Consider the following 15,069-nt stretch of genomic DNA (forward strand, 5'->3'; position numbering starts at 1 on the left):
AGGAGTAGCACAGCCCGCGTCGCCGATTCCGCGGGACGGCCCCTGCACGTAGGCGGATATCAAACAGCCAGGGGACGGCACGCCTCGCCACACGGCCTAGATGGCGCAGTGCCTCTCCATTTATTCCGCCGGGGCCAGGCGCCGGTCCCAAGAGCAACAGCCGCAGGTTGTGGCCGGGCTCTGCCATAATTATCGGGTGAGGTCCATCGCATTCGTCGGGATCGGTGGCGGAGGGTGGGACTTTGGGTGCCGTGTTGCTTTCGCCGCCTACAGCTTCATGCGGTGGCTGACCTTCAGGTGTCTGCTGAGCATTGGGCCATCGAAATTCATGGCTGGCGTGCTCAAGGAACGAGGGGCGTAAACACGGGCGTACTACCTGCCGGCTGTTGCCGTCCGTGCCCTCGAGCTCGGAGCGGAGCGTGTGCCAGCGGCTTTTGGATGCTTCGCGCAGCGCTTCCCTGCGACGGAGGTCCAGCCGCTGACCGCCTTCTGCGTGGGGTGCGGCGGCAACGGCGCGGTCCAATTCCGCCAGCCATGGAGTCCAGAATGGGGACGGCTGGTGATTGCATGCCGGGACCGTTGCCCTGGTGGCTCTCCGCGTTCCTAGTACAACGCTCCTCTCCGTGCTGCACATTTTGGTTAATTCTCGTGGGATTCTGCAGAGCTGGCTGAACACTTCGCTGGGCTTATTCCAATCCGCCTTCTTCCATGCTAATAATTTCCGGTTAGGCCCCAGCACCACGGTGGGTGTGTCGTCGTCCCCGATCGGAACATCAAGGAGAATGATGCAGTGATCGCTGCCCAGTGAGAGCTGTTCGGCCAATGGGTGACGACACAATCCTTCGAAAGGGCGGTGTCGGGTGCTGTGCTGCCCTGTCGCTCGGTGAACCTCGTGCGCTCTCCGCTGTTGGCGGCCTGGAGCTCATTCTAAATGCGCCGCCGCGCAATGGTATCGCCACGGGAGTCTGATGGGATGTTGCAGTCCCAAGCCTCCGTGTGTGCCTCGACGTCGGCGTCCATTGGCTGTGGCCCGTCCGCGCGGAGCTGCCCATCCAATTCCTCCGCCGTCGCGCTCTTGGCACAGGAGGGAGGAAGACATGCTGATGACGCCATCATGTTACTTCCCGCCGCTGGTCTGTTGGTCGCTTGCGCCGGCTCGATGCGGGCGACAGGGGCCGGTCCTGCCACCGCCTGTTGCCCCTCACGGACGAGAATGGACACACCGCCGCCACGACAGTTGCGAGCATTCCTGTGGTGCTGGACCCCGCCAGGCCAGAAGGCGGTGGCTTCAGGGTGGGGGACTTCTCCGTCTCACGCATCACACAAAACAGCACGTTCTCGCCACGCAACTTCGTGCTCAGCGCCAGACGTTTCGCCAGAGTGAGGCCGGCGGCGTTCCACCGCAACGCTCGCAGACAGGAACAGGGATTCTCTTCCAAATCTCCACTCGGCAGCAGCACGGTGCGGGTGACGCTGTCGACGGCACAGCAACGCGTGCCTCTTCATACCCCATGGTGCTGTACTGTGCTCCAGTAATTCGCGGCTGGCCGGGCGCTGGTTGATGCTGTCAGCGCTGCGCCAGCGACAACTCCATTAGGAAGAAATTGCTGGGTCTTGTCTTTCCTGGCAATACGGGGTGCTGGGCCACGGCGCCGTGAAGTGGTGGCACCATGCGCTGCCAGTGACGAAAGGTCGCGGGAATTGCCCGCAGAGCGAGCTTCAATGACGCACAGATTCGCCCATTTTCCCTCAGCGCACAGCGGGCATTGCCCGTTTTTGCGCGACTCTTGGCGTTCCTGTCCCAGTCGCGCGTCCACCGGGATTCTCGTGGCACTTCCTGTGAGGCGGCTTTCGCGTGTGCTGTCTGGGAGTGTTGGCTGCATGCCGCCCCGCTTTCCCCACAGCCGTGCGGCGCAAAGCAGCACGCTTTCTTCATTGCGATGCTTGTCCCAAAACGGGCAGTAAAGGCGTCAAAAGAAAGAAGAAAATGAAATCGAGAAGAGACTACACAAGAAGAATAAGATGATGGGGGTCAAAGTCCCAGACACATGCGCAGAGAAAAGGTCAAAAGCACACGTGCACAGTGCACATGGGCAGTGTATTTCCGGAAAAACAATCAATCAGAAAAAAGATAAAGCAACGGCATCAGATAAATATACCGCAAAGAAGGAATAAATTCTTTCTTTTTTTTTTTTTTCAGCGGTAATTGACGATTGTGTTTTCCAAAAACTGTTCTTGAAAGCCTCGACCACGAGTAGTGTTGGCTGTGCTTTCCTCACCGCGGTTGCCCCAATAAACCATAAAAGTAAAAATTTGTGCACACATTGGGGGAACTTTCCCCCGTTCCAAAAAAAAAAGAAAAAAAAAGGAGGAGGGGGTGAAGTACACGAATGAGACAACCAAATAAAATCACAAAACAAAACAAAAAAAAAAAAACAACAACAACAACAAAAAACAACGAAAAAAAAAAGTTCGTAGTAAAATAACGGAAAAAAACAACTCCATCGTTCCCACATTAATAAGCCCTTCCCTAACCACACCATACCCAGCCCTTTCTGCCGCACCCCTTTTTTCCATTTATTTCTCGTTTTCATATTTACAGTTGCCACCTCGGGCATTGACTGGATATTTGCGACCAAGCCAAATTGCACCTGGCAGCCAGCCGGTGGCAGACACTCAGAAGACTCGGTGTAGTCTCACTGCCAACCGCCAATGCACCTGTTAAATCATTTTTTCGTTTTCGTTTTTTTGCTCTTCTCTTTTCTCTGACGCTCCAACCTCGCGCGTGTGGACATGATCCGGCAAGGCAAGCCGCTTATTGTTCTCATTGTAAAGCAAAAAGTGCTGTACAAAGAAGACAAGGTCGTACAATATGCTTACGGAACCGAGAGCAAATTTTACGGGGTTGCCTGTCATGCCATCCCAGTCGCTCGTCACCCAGCTGTCAATCACCTCCTGTAAGATGCTTAGTATACCGCCTGTGAAGTCGAGCAAAATGTTCCAGATGTTCCACCCAATCGTGCATTTCCGTTTGTAGTTTAGGTATACCTGCGGCACGTACTTCACAATACTGATGCCCAGTTTGACCAAACTCAGGCCGTACAGAAGGTCGAGATAATTGAAGAAGACGTCACGCTTCACGCCCCCAGCAATGAGGCAGGTCCACAGCACAATGACAAAAAATATAAGGACGATGAGTCCAGTCGCAAGGATGCTCATCTTCTGGCCGCCACGATCAAAGAAGATAATCTGCAAGCCATTCAAAAGGCAGCATGCCAATGCATACACCGCAAAAACAACATCATTCAGAGCCACATTGTTACTCGACCCATTGTGGCGATCCTTGTACATATTATTCACGTTGTTATTGGCGTAGAAACACAGCGTATAAACGGAGTAACACAAGAATCCGAAAATGTTCAGGTAAACAAATTCAAAGCTCTGTCCCACAACACTCCGCCGGCGCATGTTGAAGTACAACTGTGGCAAGAAGGAAACCCCCCACGCCAAGAAGTAAATCCAGCCAATCAACGCCGAGATGCGATTCCACGGCTTCGGGTCATTGTTTTTCATTGGGGTCGTAAAGGCAAAAAGCACCCCACCCGCAACAATAAGAAGCGCGCAGATTGGTGCCACCACGCGAGGCGGAATAATGTATTTCCCCAGTTTGATCCCTGACGGATCTGCAAGCAACTTGTGCTCCGCATTCACATCGTCATTCTCATGTGGTTCCTCATCGCTGTGCTTATTCCTCTCCAAAGAGTGATCGCACTTCTCGTCACGATGCGAATCATTATGAGAAAAGTCCACCGTCACACTCGTCATTTCACACGTGGGTTCTGTGCGATAATTCGCCATTGTGTCTGGTTTCATTTTTGTAAATAGAGCAAATGTTTTATTGCTTCTTTGCGTAATCTAAAAAGGAAAACAACAACAACAACAACAAAAAAAACAAAAAAGAGCATGCGTAAAAAAGAAAAAATGATAGTAAAATCTCTTTATGCCGCGTGCAGTGAAGGGCGTTGACAACAGATGAAATACAGGAGTGCGCCCAGATGGTTTCTTCTCTCATTCCGTTATACACATCGCGGCAGCATTGGCCCACAACGCATACCAACATTGGCCAAATATTTCCACTGTGGGTGCAGATAGTCACACGCAGACACCCCAGCGCAAACCGCAAAGACGCACATTTCCCCCTCCTGCCACAATGCTCCCAAAATTATTTGTGTTCCACCCGCGCCGCCAATACCCACAACAACAACAACTACAAAAAGCCGGATCCATCGCCCTTCCATCTCCAAGGGGTTCGGGCAGCCCCAATCCACACGGCCCAAAGGCACGCCAAACCCAAAGAAAATACCGGAGCAAAAATTGATAAAGTGGACGACCAAAACACCAGCAAAAAAAAAAAACAGCAGGAGAAAAGACCAAAAATGAGAAGCGCGCTCCCAGCAACTCCGCTTCCTCCAGTCAGCAGGGACACCTCAACGGCCCTGCGACACCACACACAATTATCCTTCTGGCGATGCGGCAAGAGCCATCGTTCACCCTACATCACTTATGAAAACAATATAACAAAAACAAGATGCATCCATTACGGAGAATCAGACCCATCGCGAAGAGGTACAAAAGGCAGGGGCGTGATTGCTTCACCCGTTTTTTGAGGTTTGATGGGGTGGTTGTGCGACAAGAAAAACAAACAGACCCACTTCTTTAATTACACTAACATCAGAAGAGCAATTCTGGCAGCGCATGTCCCGTGAGATAAAAGGGAAAAAAAAAACAGGAGCCGCAATAAAGGCAAAGACCAGGCGAAACCATCAACATCTTTTTTTTTTTAAATTTCTTTGCTGAAGATTGTTCTTGTTGTTTTTGTTTTTGTTTGGGCTAAATGGCAGAGAGAAGTTCGTTCGCCATTTCAGCCAACTGCCAGTGGTTCCATATAATTTTTCTCTTTTGCTCCACAAATTGATTTTCAAACGCCCTATCGATTGCTGTGGGCCGGGCTCCCGAGTGCCAAACTTTGAGTTGACTCACCATTCGGTCGAGGATGATGTACTTTCTCCAGTGGAGAAGAACAATTTCCCGTGTCTTTTTACCCGGATCTGTGGATGGGTAAAGTTCATCCGTGCGGAGAGTCAAGAAGGATGGCATCTCATCCTTCAGCCGCGTCAGTTTCCCCAAGTAGTGTTGGAGCGGTGGGATTAGCGGATGGGCGTCGACGTCCAAAATGCCTCGCATGTAATTTTCCAGCGATTTTCCTTTTGCCACATCCTTCTCGCTACAAATCCCCAAAATCTCATGAAGGCGCGTGACGTTTTGGGACGTACTTGCGGGAATTAACGCAACAACTCGTGGCTGCGTGAGTACCCGTTGCACGATCGGGTGGTGCAGGCCCCGATGCACTGCAACGGCTCCGTGCAGATCGTTCAAGCGCACAAGAGCGACAACAAGCTCAACAAAATGTTTGTAAATCTTCAAAAAAATTTCGGCTGCTGATGATACATGCCCTGCGTCTCTCATTTGATGTCCATCAAGGGCCGCTGCGTGCAGGAGAACAGAGACCGTCCATGCGGAAAGATCTGTTGACGAAGCAAGAAAAGCACCCACGGGGGCGAGATGGAAGGAACTGGAGCTCAAATAGGCGGCGGAAGAGCGGTGCAGCACCTTCAGTACCTCTTCAACCTGGAGCGATGTGAACAGGTGCAAATGAAGGGACATGAGGCCTGAAGCGTACTGCTCCACCGACAGGGCGAGACAGAGATTCACGACTTCCTGCAATTTATCGACCCAAGAATCCGTGCGAAATTCCGTGGAGGACCCAACGTCGGTCAAGGCACGCAGCGAAAAAATACATGTCGGATACGCCTGTCTTCTCGTGAATAAATTTTCCTCCGCCGCCACTGTGCGACTCGGTGAGGAAGACGCTAAAGTTGGTGGCCCATCAGTTAAACGATGCTGCCGTGTGGCGAGGGTGCCGGTTCTTTTTTTCTCCGCGGCTGCTGAAATGCTGTCCCGTACAAATTCCATCATTGCATGAAGCTGCGAGGGGCAATCACTCCACGGCTGAGAAATGGAGGAGCAGTCATCCAAAAAAAGATGAATACTGTGATGCATTGCATCATCAAAGTGTTGTGGGTATTCGCGAAGCCAGAGCGTTAACACAGACATGACGCGCATCTGTATACTTCGGCAAACAAATAACCAAAGTGAGGCACTGGGAGAGAAACTGTTCACTCCTCCCTTTACGAATTTTTCTTCACCTCTGTGGGTGCGTGTTATACGCGATACGGATAAGAAAGCGGAAAGAGAAGTTCCTGGCGCATGAACACAAATGCCGTGCGCTTCAAAGTTTTCAAACCCGAGCTTCACTGATAATGGCACCGTAAATCTTTCCATGAGTTTGGCGAGTACTGTGTGGGACGACGTGAAGTAGCGGTGCTGCCGTAGGAACGCGTGTGTAAATTCTTCCTGTGCCAACAACTTCTCCTCCGAGGGCGTTGAAAGAGGCAACACGCTGACGTGCGTCAGTGCTTCTATGATTTGATGCAACGTACCGAACATGGGCATCCCGTGGCCGTCCCACCCCACCCCCGCGACGTATAATGCGTCCACGTCGTCCTGCACGGACCACATGTGTTTGTCGTTCGAGTCCAACGCATACCGTATAAACGTCTCGTCGGGTGCGGGAAGGCCCATCGACTTAAATTGTGAGGTGAGCTTCGATGCGCCATCCGACAACAGCTGGCGCACGACCAACCTGGTGGCAGCGTACGAGCAGAGGCACCACTCCAACGCCCCAGCGGATGGCCCCACAGAAGATGGCTGGGATCCAGTTCTGTCCTCGCGGGCTGGCTGTCTAATAGTCGTTGCGTCGTCGGTGGAGGCCCGTGTCGATTCGACATGGCGCCTCATATCCGCAGCCACCTCCCGCATGCCAGCGGATTGCAGATACTCCGCCACAATTTCATGGAGTGTGTCGGGCGTAATCAGAGGGCTGCGCCCGTCAACCGTGGCGGGTTCCGGCGGGGCCCCCATGCGGGTAAACGCCCGTGCTTTTATCCCCAACACAAGTGACGTGAGCAATAAACACACACAGAGAGAGAGACAGAAAAAAAAAAAACAAGAACAGAGGACGGGGTGATGATTACACTCCTTCAACCTTCCAGAAGAAAAGAAATAAAAAAAAAAAGAAAAAAAAACCGAATGGATCGGGACAAACGGGAAAGAAAGGGAAAAACAAAAGACAAAGTCAAACAAAACACATTGTGGCAAGCGAAATAGAGGGCCGTGGGGAGGCAGTCAAACAATTACGCAAAGGAAAATAAAAAAACAAAAACAAGTTCAAAGCAATGGCCGTACAAAAACAACTACAACAAAAAGGGGTAAAGACAATAAAATTAATACATCTAGCCAAACGCTCTGTGCAGATCTCGTTGGAACCATTTGAATTTACATGAGAAAAGTATAACATTTGACTACATAAGTAAAACAATAAGATCACCTAAGATTATATATACATATATATATATATATATATATATATAGATAGATAGATAGATAGATACAGATATAGATATATCCATGAAGAAAAAAAAATCTCTATTGCTTAATAAATAAACACGTTTCCATCCATTACTTTGGGCCTGTGTTCTCAGACCCGTGACTCGTGACAGGAGGCTCGAGGAACCGTAAGACGGGGTAAAAGCGACCGTTCTCATCATGGCATTGCGTCATACGCTGAACAATGTCAAGGATATTCTGTTGAGTAAAGCATTCAAACTCACACCCATCCAGCGTATCGATATTCAACAGTCGAAAACGCAATTCAGTCTCCAAGAGGGGGTGCTGATCTGACCAAAGATCCCTCTCGCGTCCAGAAACGGATTCAACAAGAAGAAACGCACGAAAAGAGCGGTTTGCAAGAAAAGAGGCAATTTCATCTTCCAGAAACTTCTTCAATGCCCGTGACAACACATCAATGTCTTTCCCATTCTTTTCTCGCTCGTGTATGGGAAGATCGAGGCCTATTTTGGTGGCGAAGCGGACATCACAAGCCACCTCTGCTGCCACACATATACCGCCTACTGTAACAGAATGAATACACAATGCGGCACGAGGAATATAGTCATTCAATAAAAGACATGGTGTGCGATCAATGGCTGCGGCAAGCAATGAAGACTCAGAAAGAAGGTTCAAGACATCTTTCCCGTACGTGCAAGGCACACCAACATACTGCAGGTTGCCAAGACTTGATTTCGAGACATTTCTGGTCCGGGGAAGGTGAAAGGATGAGGGTATAAATGTAGGTGCAATCTTTGACAGCGGGAGATGTAACGGGACTGTCTGAATGAAAGAGCGTTCAAGCTCGAGCGCGTCAAAGGCACTCGCCAACTCTACCCTCCCCGACGTTGAAAGACACCGTGGGCAGGGCACAATAGCCACGAAGGGGGTTTTCGCCAGTAAACCATTGATGTGATACCACCTTTTAATCATATCTTCTCCAAGGTCCATCTCGGCGCGGCGTGCAACCCAGTCGGCAAAAGATGCATCGCCCAGTGAAGTGGCCTCCGCATCCTGAACCTGCCTCGTCAGGCGATCGCTCTCCTCCTGCTGCCGAGCCTCGGTGGCAAAAAAACGATGCATCACTTCATTCCAGGCGTTCTGTTGGTGCCGCATCTGGTCAACGGCATATAAGACACTCTCCACCATTTCCTTCGGTGGCGGAAGAGCCATCTCGTGATCGCTGCAAACTTCGCTCATCCGCCGCACGGCTTCCGTGGGTGCGTCAAAGCAGAGAAGGGTGGGTGGGGGGATCGTGTCTCTCCCTTCTATCCTATCCTATCTTTCTCTCTCTTTTTTTTTATTTATTCTCCTTCGGTTGTTGTTGTTTTTGCTCCTTCCCTTTTATGTTGTGTTCCTTCCTTCCTTCAATCACTTTTGGCAGGCGGTGCCCTTCACTCTGTAATTTCCCCTCCCAACTTTTAGGGTACGGGTGACAAAAATAAAAAAAAAATAAAAAGAGAGAAAGAAATGAAGAAAAGGAGATGTTTAGCGGGAACGGGTTCATGCGCCGCATCCATTCATTTTCCTTCCCACACTTTTCAGAACCTTTCTTTTCTTTTCTTTTCTTCCCTTCGCCATTTTTAAAAAGAAGCTCCACTCGCCTTTCAAGTCCATGCAAATATTCACTACACCAAACGGGAACTTTGCATTCCCGCGTGTCTTATTCTTATTTTCTTTTTTTTTATCCTCCCCTCCAATTCATATGCGTGCTTAAATTTCACTTAAATTTAGCCTTTAATGCGCCACGCATGCGATCGCTTTCCCCTTTTCGGCAGGCAGCTCACTCCTCCCCCTGGGATGCACTGCGCCGTCCCTTTGAGAATACTACAGCGAGAGTTTCTTCTTGAGGTCCTTCTTGTTCACCTTTCCTGTGGGGTTCCGCGGGATCTCCGGCAGAATGATGAATCGGCCCGGGCACTTGTAGCTCGCGAGAACACCACGTGCGACTCCTTTCAGCTCCTCATTGAGCTCGGGTGATTCAAAGCGGTTAAAATTGGTTGGAATCCCCCAAGCCTTCAGCGCCGCTCGCTGGGCTGCAATAACCGCAACCACCTCCTCCCCCAATGTCTCGTCCTTGCAGCCTACGACAGCAATCTCGAAGAAAAGGTCCTTGCGGGAGAGCAACGCGGCCTCGATTTCCAACGCGGAGAGTTTAAAGCCGCGGCACTTTATAATGTCGGTGCCAGAGCGACCAAGAATGGTGAAGACGGCATCCTCTTTTTCACCCCGGGGCTTTCGTACACCGACGGTGTCGTCTGTGTTGAAGTAGCGACGACCCTCTTGGCTCACAACGAGTTCCTTTTTCGTCGCCACGGGATTTCCCCAGTAGCGGTCAAACAAGGATTTGGAGTTGATAGCGAGTTGGCCAATCTCGTCATAATTCTTCGTGTTTCTTCCCTCTCCTGCGTTTTCATCCTCTTCCCTTGCGGGGGGAGATTTGCTATGCACAAAGACGCGCACTGTCGGCAGCGGTGAGCCCACTGTACCAGGGATGCGCTTGTGTAAGGGACGAAGCGGTTGGCTCAGAGCCATTCCAATCTCCGTCATACCATACCGCTCTAGCAGTGTGTGCCCACTGATCTCACGGAACCCATCTAGGATCGGCACCGGGAGAGCTGCACTACCAGACACCATGAGCCGCACCCTTTGGGAAACGGCATTTTTGAATCCCGCCTTTTCAATGGGTGACATCTTTTGATTGACCGCAGCAACCAACTTGGTGTAAATTGTGGGGACGCCCATCACCAATGTAATGTCTCCCCGCTCCATTCGATGCGCAATACGAATTGGATCATCAAATTTGGTCAAAATACAACGCGCATTGGATGCTAAGCAACAAAGAAGAACATTAACAAGCCCATGGATATGATACATCGGCAACATGTGAAGAATGGTGTCCTCTGACGACCATTCCCATTTGGAACACAGTACTCTCACCATATTTCGAAGACTCGCATGGGTATGAACAGCACCTTTGGGTTTCGCCGTAGTGCCTGAAGTGTAAATCATCACACAGTCATCACGTTTGCTTGGTCGAAAAGAGCACTCCTCTACCCAATGACGATGGACGACATTAAGCGAATCAAGATGATCTGTATCGTAAAAGAGACCTGTTCCATCTTCGGCGTCACTGACAATACAATGCGCTTTAAACTGTTCTCGTATCATTTTCTGACGCCATGCCTCACGATGCTCTTCCGAGACCGCTTGCTCGTGTGCTATTCTGTCCATAACGTCTTTTGCATCCTTGATTGGATTCCGCTCTTCCTCTGGGAGCAAATGCTCCGGTAGAATCACTCTGGTTGAGGCCTCGGAAACATCCCGCTTTTCCTGTATTTCCGCGAGTAATGTCTGTGCATCAAACAATGTTTCTACATCGTATGTACTCCGTGAAAACCAGGGGAAATTCGCCACGGGATTCCGCAGACTACTGAAGCTGCGTACTATACACGGATCGTATTCTCTCGGAAATTTTTCCTTCATCATTGCCGTGTCGCTCATCACGGCTCGGCACCTACTGTGCCCCAAAATGTATGACAACTCCGTCGCATAATTCTGCGAAGCGGAAATCGGAACAGCCATTTGATTCAGCGACCATGCCGCCAGGAGTGAAACCACGAAGGTGTACCCCGTGTCACCAATGATGGCAATGTTGTACCTTCCATCATCTTTCATGAAATCACAGCTCAGCACCTCGCCTTTGACATCTGAAAAGACACTTCGCACGTTACTCGGCCGGGGTCGCTGCACCCAACTGAGCGAAGGCTCTCCATATGCCACCATCAACGCCTCTCTTCGTTGGGTGATGACGTTTGACATAGAGAGCACATCCTTTTGCAGCTGCCCGTACGTGTAGCGTTCGGTCTTTCTCCCCGGAATCTCCACCACTATCGCCTCCTTCTTCACAGGCGCCGAAAAGACGCTCTGTAAAATCGAATTGTAGCCAAAGAGAGTGGCAAAAGGGACTTTGTCAAGCTGACATCGAAGAGAACGAAACATTGCGCTCCCCACCCCCCCGCTTTTTTATTTTACCTCTTTGATTTTTTTTTCTTTTCCCGTTTCTTTCTCTAAACACAAAAGCCCTTTTGTGTTGCCCCCTGCATTCTTCCGTCGCTCGGGCGGGGGAGCAAACAAACAAACAAACAAACAAAAAGGAGGAGAGAGGGAAGAGAGGCGGGTCGGTAGAAAAAAAGTGCATGGACAGAAATAACGACCCGCACCGCCGTACAAGCCAGTCACACAACCCAAAAGAGAAAACACATCAAACCGTCGCGGTTGCGACGGGGCAGCCACTCACCCTTTTTTTTTTTCCTTCTTGTTTGTTTGTGTGGGTGTGCGGGGTCTCCCACACCTCAACAACCCGCCGCTCCGTCTCGCAAAAACCCCTCGGCTGCAAAAAAAAGAAACAATACATAAAACAAACACCAAAAAATAAAAAATCAAGGCGCGTGCGTACCATTCACTACTTCTCATATTTTTCTCTTCCAGTCTTTCCTTCCTCTTCCTGCCCTTCCTTCCTCTCCCCCACTCAACCGAGCAATCCATCGTAAATAATCCTTATGCCAATGGAGAGAAAGCACATATAATACAATATAATATAATATGTATATCTCATACATTTCTTTCTCCTTGACTTGTTTTTTCATTTTTTTGTTTTCCAAGCGTGTCCCTCTCCCTCGTTGATTGTACATCACTAGATAGGCCTATGGATGAGGGAATCCATTGCACATGTACTCTCCTCACTTCCCAAAGTAAGTCCCGTTCCTTCTCCTCATACCATCAACTTCCCTCAACAGCAGTTCTTTCTTTCTTCTTCCATGTGCACTTCTTATTTTTCTTTTCACTTCTTTACCAGAGATGTGAGTTTCGGCACAGCAACGAACAGGTCTTCTACAAGACCGTAGTCTGCCACCTGAAAAAAGGGCGCGTCAGCATCATTGTTGATGACGGCAATCACCTTCGCGTCCTTCATCCCAGCCACGTGCTGAATGGCCCCGGAGACGCCACAGCCAAGGTAGAAGTTCGGCGCCACCGTCTTGCCCGTCTGGCCAATCTGCATCTCGTTCGGACAGTAGCCGGCATCTACAACGGCTCGAGTCGCACCCACCGCCGCCTTCAACGGCTCCGCGAGTTCATTGAGAATTTTGAAGTTCTCGGCGTTTTTCAGACCTCGGCCACCTACAATGACATTGGCAGCCGTTTGCAGATCTGGCTTTTCACTCGAGGCGACGGTGTCTTCAATCCACTTGGATTTTCCCTCCACTTTCGTGGCCTCCACTTCCTTCGTTTGGGCACTACCGCCATCCAGCGGTGCGCGCTCGAAACTGGTGCCGCGGATGGTGGCATACTTCACCGGGTCCAAAGACCGTACCGTACTGACAACGTTGCCGGCATACATGAGGCGAACAAAAGTGGAGTCATCCTTCACTTCTGTCACGTCTGAGATCGGCATCGCATCTGCTTTTGCTGCAGCACGAGGGATCACATTTTTTCCAAACGCGGATGTGCCTGCAAAGACATGTGTGTACCCATCCTTCACCACAGATGCAATGAGGGGGGCGTACTCCTCGGGCAGACCCTTCTCGTATTGGTCACCCTTTGCGGCAAGCACGTTCTCAACTCCCTTCACTTTGGCGACAACCGCCGCTGTCTTCGTGGCGTCCTTTCCGGCGACAAGTGCGGTGACAGGGCCAACCTTCATTCCCGCCGTCACGGCGGCGAGTGTGGCAGGAGACACCTTACCATTGTGCATCTCAGCAACGACGAGCACCTTGCCGGCCATGGCAGAGAGAGTACGGCGCAGCATCCCTCTTTTTTTCTTCTCCAATTTTTTAGGTGTGGTTTTAAATTTGCTGCTTCGTGGGGATCTTGTGTAAATGAATGCAACGCGTTTTACGTGACGGGCTGCACCCTGCAGAACAAAGGGAGAAAAAACAGAAACAACAACAAGAAAAAAAAAGAAAAAGGTGAGGTGAGACTCATTCGCGACCGCCAACAGCAGTACACGGGCACATGCTCGGTCAAGACTTCATCAAGCAGACGGAGAAAAGGCGCCATCCGCCGCTGCGTCTCCTCCATCCCCGCGCTTACGAGAACGTTGATGAAATTACATCATCTCCTGCTGCCCGGTAGGCATGGGAACAACAAATACAAAAAGAAAGAGAAATGGGGATTCCACCCGGATGTCCTTCAATGTTTTTTCTTCACTACTCTATTCATTTCCAACCGACTGCCACTCATTCAACGCACTCGATGGCATCACAACCAATTTCACATTTTGAAAGCTCTGTAAACGCCTTCAAAGTGTTTCCGCTGCAGCACCTCATCCCATGGCGGTGAACGACGTGCACGGTCACATGCAGCCCATTCCACAGAGTAGAGGCATGCTTTAAACAGCGGGGCAAATTTCTTCAGCGCACATCAGCACTGGAAACGCCTTCTCTCCACTTGTTTCAATAAAACTTTTAAGTCACCCATTCCGACGGAGCACGGACTTCATCGTGGAACGAAAGACCCGCAAGGGATGAGCACCGACATCATACAAGCCTCCCATCTTCTTGTTGTTCGCAAGGTGAAAGACGGGGAGTCGCCGTTGCCGCACCTGCGACCTTTGCTCGTCCAGGCGAAGAGGGAACTTGCGCACGACGTTAAAACAACAACAACAACAACAACAGGGGTTCAGTGAAGCATCTCCCCAGTAAACTCCCGATGGGTCAACGCGCACTTCTGCCGGCACCAACACGTAGTTGTTCCCCTCCCCTCCTTCTTTGGTCTGCCGAGCAAAATAAAAAAAAAAAAAATAAAGAAAAAGAAATGTCAAGGGAAAACCCCAGGAGGAGGTTCCACCCATCAACACAATACGGCCATTCGTAGTGGCACGCAGAAGGAGCGGGCCATTCCCACCCGAGAAAAACAATTTCGGGAAAGACACACGTGTAACTTTCCACCGCCCTCTTTTTCTTGATACATGTCGCAAAGCAAATTTACATCTCAATAAAAACAAAAAAAAAATAAAATAAAAGATAGAGAATCAGGAAGAGTTGGAGAAGAAAGAGAGAAAAAAGAGAGAGGATAATGGTGGGATCGGGGGAAAAAAAAAGAGGAATGCCGCATAAGCAGCAACAAATCCAAAAAGAACTACAAAACATGGAGAAGTTCATACATGCGCATGCAAAAAAACAAAAAAACGAAAACAAAAAAAGAACCGCGGTGGAAATGGAAGAGATCGTAACAAACATGTAATGGAAGCAGCAAGAAGAACACAAAAAGAACTCGCACACACCCACACACGAGAAGAGGGGTAGAGGGAAATAAAAGCGAATACACACACAAAAAAAAAAGAAAAAGAAGTAAAGAAAGGCGCCATTTTTTCTACAAAGGCCGCTTCACTCCGTAAATTTCTATAATGTGGTGTAAGAAGTCAAGAAAATATAAGTCTATATGTACACGTGCATGTACGTATCTATTCACAGGTTCATTCAGAAGAAGTAAGGGCGTTTC

At 49.9% G+C, this 15,069-nt stretch overlaps 5 protein-coding genes across 5 annotated transcripts, besides 17 other annotated features; all 5 read right to left on the minus strand.

Moving 5' to 3' along the window:
* Positions 1–534: part of a sequence feature (haploid, Esmeraldo-like haplotype) that runs on past the window's edge.
* Positions 1–1,547: part of a mobile genetic element that runs on past the window's edge.
* Positions 535–623: a sequence feature (areas not merged during assembly with more than two copies in the genome that could not be assigned to a particular haplotype).
* Positions 624–1,992: a sequence feature (haploid, Esmeraldo-like haplotype).
* Positions 1,993–2,449: a sequence feature (areas merged during assembly that could not be assigned to a particular haplotype. This can correspond to areas where the two haplotypes were merged or to regions with more than two copies in the genome that were merged during assembly.).
* Positions 2,412–2,468: a microsatellite.
* Positions 2,450–15,069: a sequence feature (heterozygous, non-Esmeraldo-like haplotype).
* Tc00.1047053503559.70 (cystinosin, putative) lies at positions 2,722–3,873 on the minus strand (the record flags this gene model as incomplete). The annotated part of the gene is made up of 1 exon (XM_806928.1): positions 2,722–3,873. One exon carries the CDS (start codon positions 3,871–3,873, stop codon positions 2,722–2,724), a length of 1,152 nt encoding a protein of 383 aa, XP_812021.1.
* Positions 3,927–3,955: a microsatellite.
* Positions 4,891–7,041, minus strand: Tc00.1047053503559.80 (uncharacterized protein; the record flags this gene model as incomplete). The annotated part of the gene is made up of 1 exon (XM_806929.1): positions 4,891–7,041. One exon carries the CDS (start codon positions 7,039–7,041, stop codon positions 4,891–4,893), a length of 2,151 nt encoding a protein of 716 aa, XP_812022.1.
* Positions 7,173–7,205: a microsatellite.
* Positions 7,515–7,585: a microsatellite.
* Positions 7,639–8,766, minus strand: Tc00.1047053503559.90 (hypothetical protein, conserved; the record flags this gene model as incomplete). The annotated part of the gene is made up of 1 exon (XM_806930.1): positions 7,639–8,766. One exon carries the CDS (start codon positions 8,764–8,766, stop codon positions 7,639–7,641), a length of 1,128 nt encoding a protein of 375 aa, XP_812023.1.
* Positions 9,004–9,046: a sequence feature (A-rich).
* Positions 9,116–9,141: a microsatellite.
* Tc00.1047053503559.100 (long-chain-fatty-acid-CoA ligase protein, putative) lies at positions 9,394–11,568 on the minus strand (the record flags this gene model as incomplete). The annotated part of the gene is made up of 1 exon (XM_806931.1): positions 9,394–11,568. The coding sequence occupies one exon, from the start codon at positions 11,566–11,568 to the stop codon at positions 9,394–9,396; it is 2,175 nt and encodes a 724-aa protein (XP_812024.1).
* Positions 11,697–11,720: a microsatellite.
* Positions 12,150–12,173: a microsatellite.
* On the minus strand, positions 12,410–13,375 carry Tc00.1047053503559.109 (electron-transfer-flavoprotein, alpha polypeptide, putative; the record flags this gene model as incomplete). Its single annotated transcript, XM_806932.1, has 1 exon — positions 12,410–13,375. One exon carries the CDS (start codon positions 13,373–13,375, stop codon positions 12,410–12,412), a length of 966 nt encoding a protein of 321 aa, XP_812025.1.
* Positions 14,221–14,242: a microsatellite.
* Positions 14,351–14,383: a microsatellite.
* Positions 14,562–14,590: a sequence feature (AT_rich).

This window comes from Trypanosoma cruzi, genomic scaffold, assembly GCF_000209065.1.
Source record: "Trypanosoma cruzi strain CL Brener 1047053516707 genomic scaffold, whole genome shotgun sequence".
In the NCBI taxonomy this organism is placed as follows: Eukaryota; Euglenozoa; class Kinetoplastea; order Trypanosomatida; family Trypanosomatidae; genus Trypanosoma; species Trypanosoma cruzi.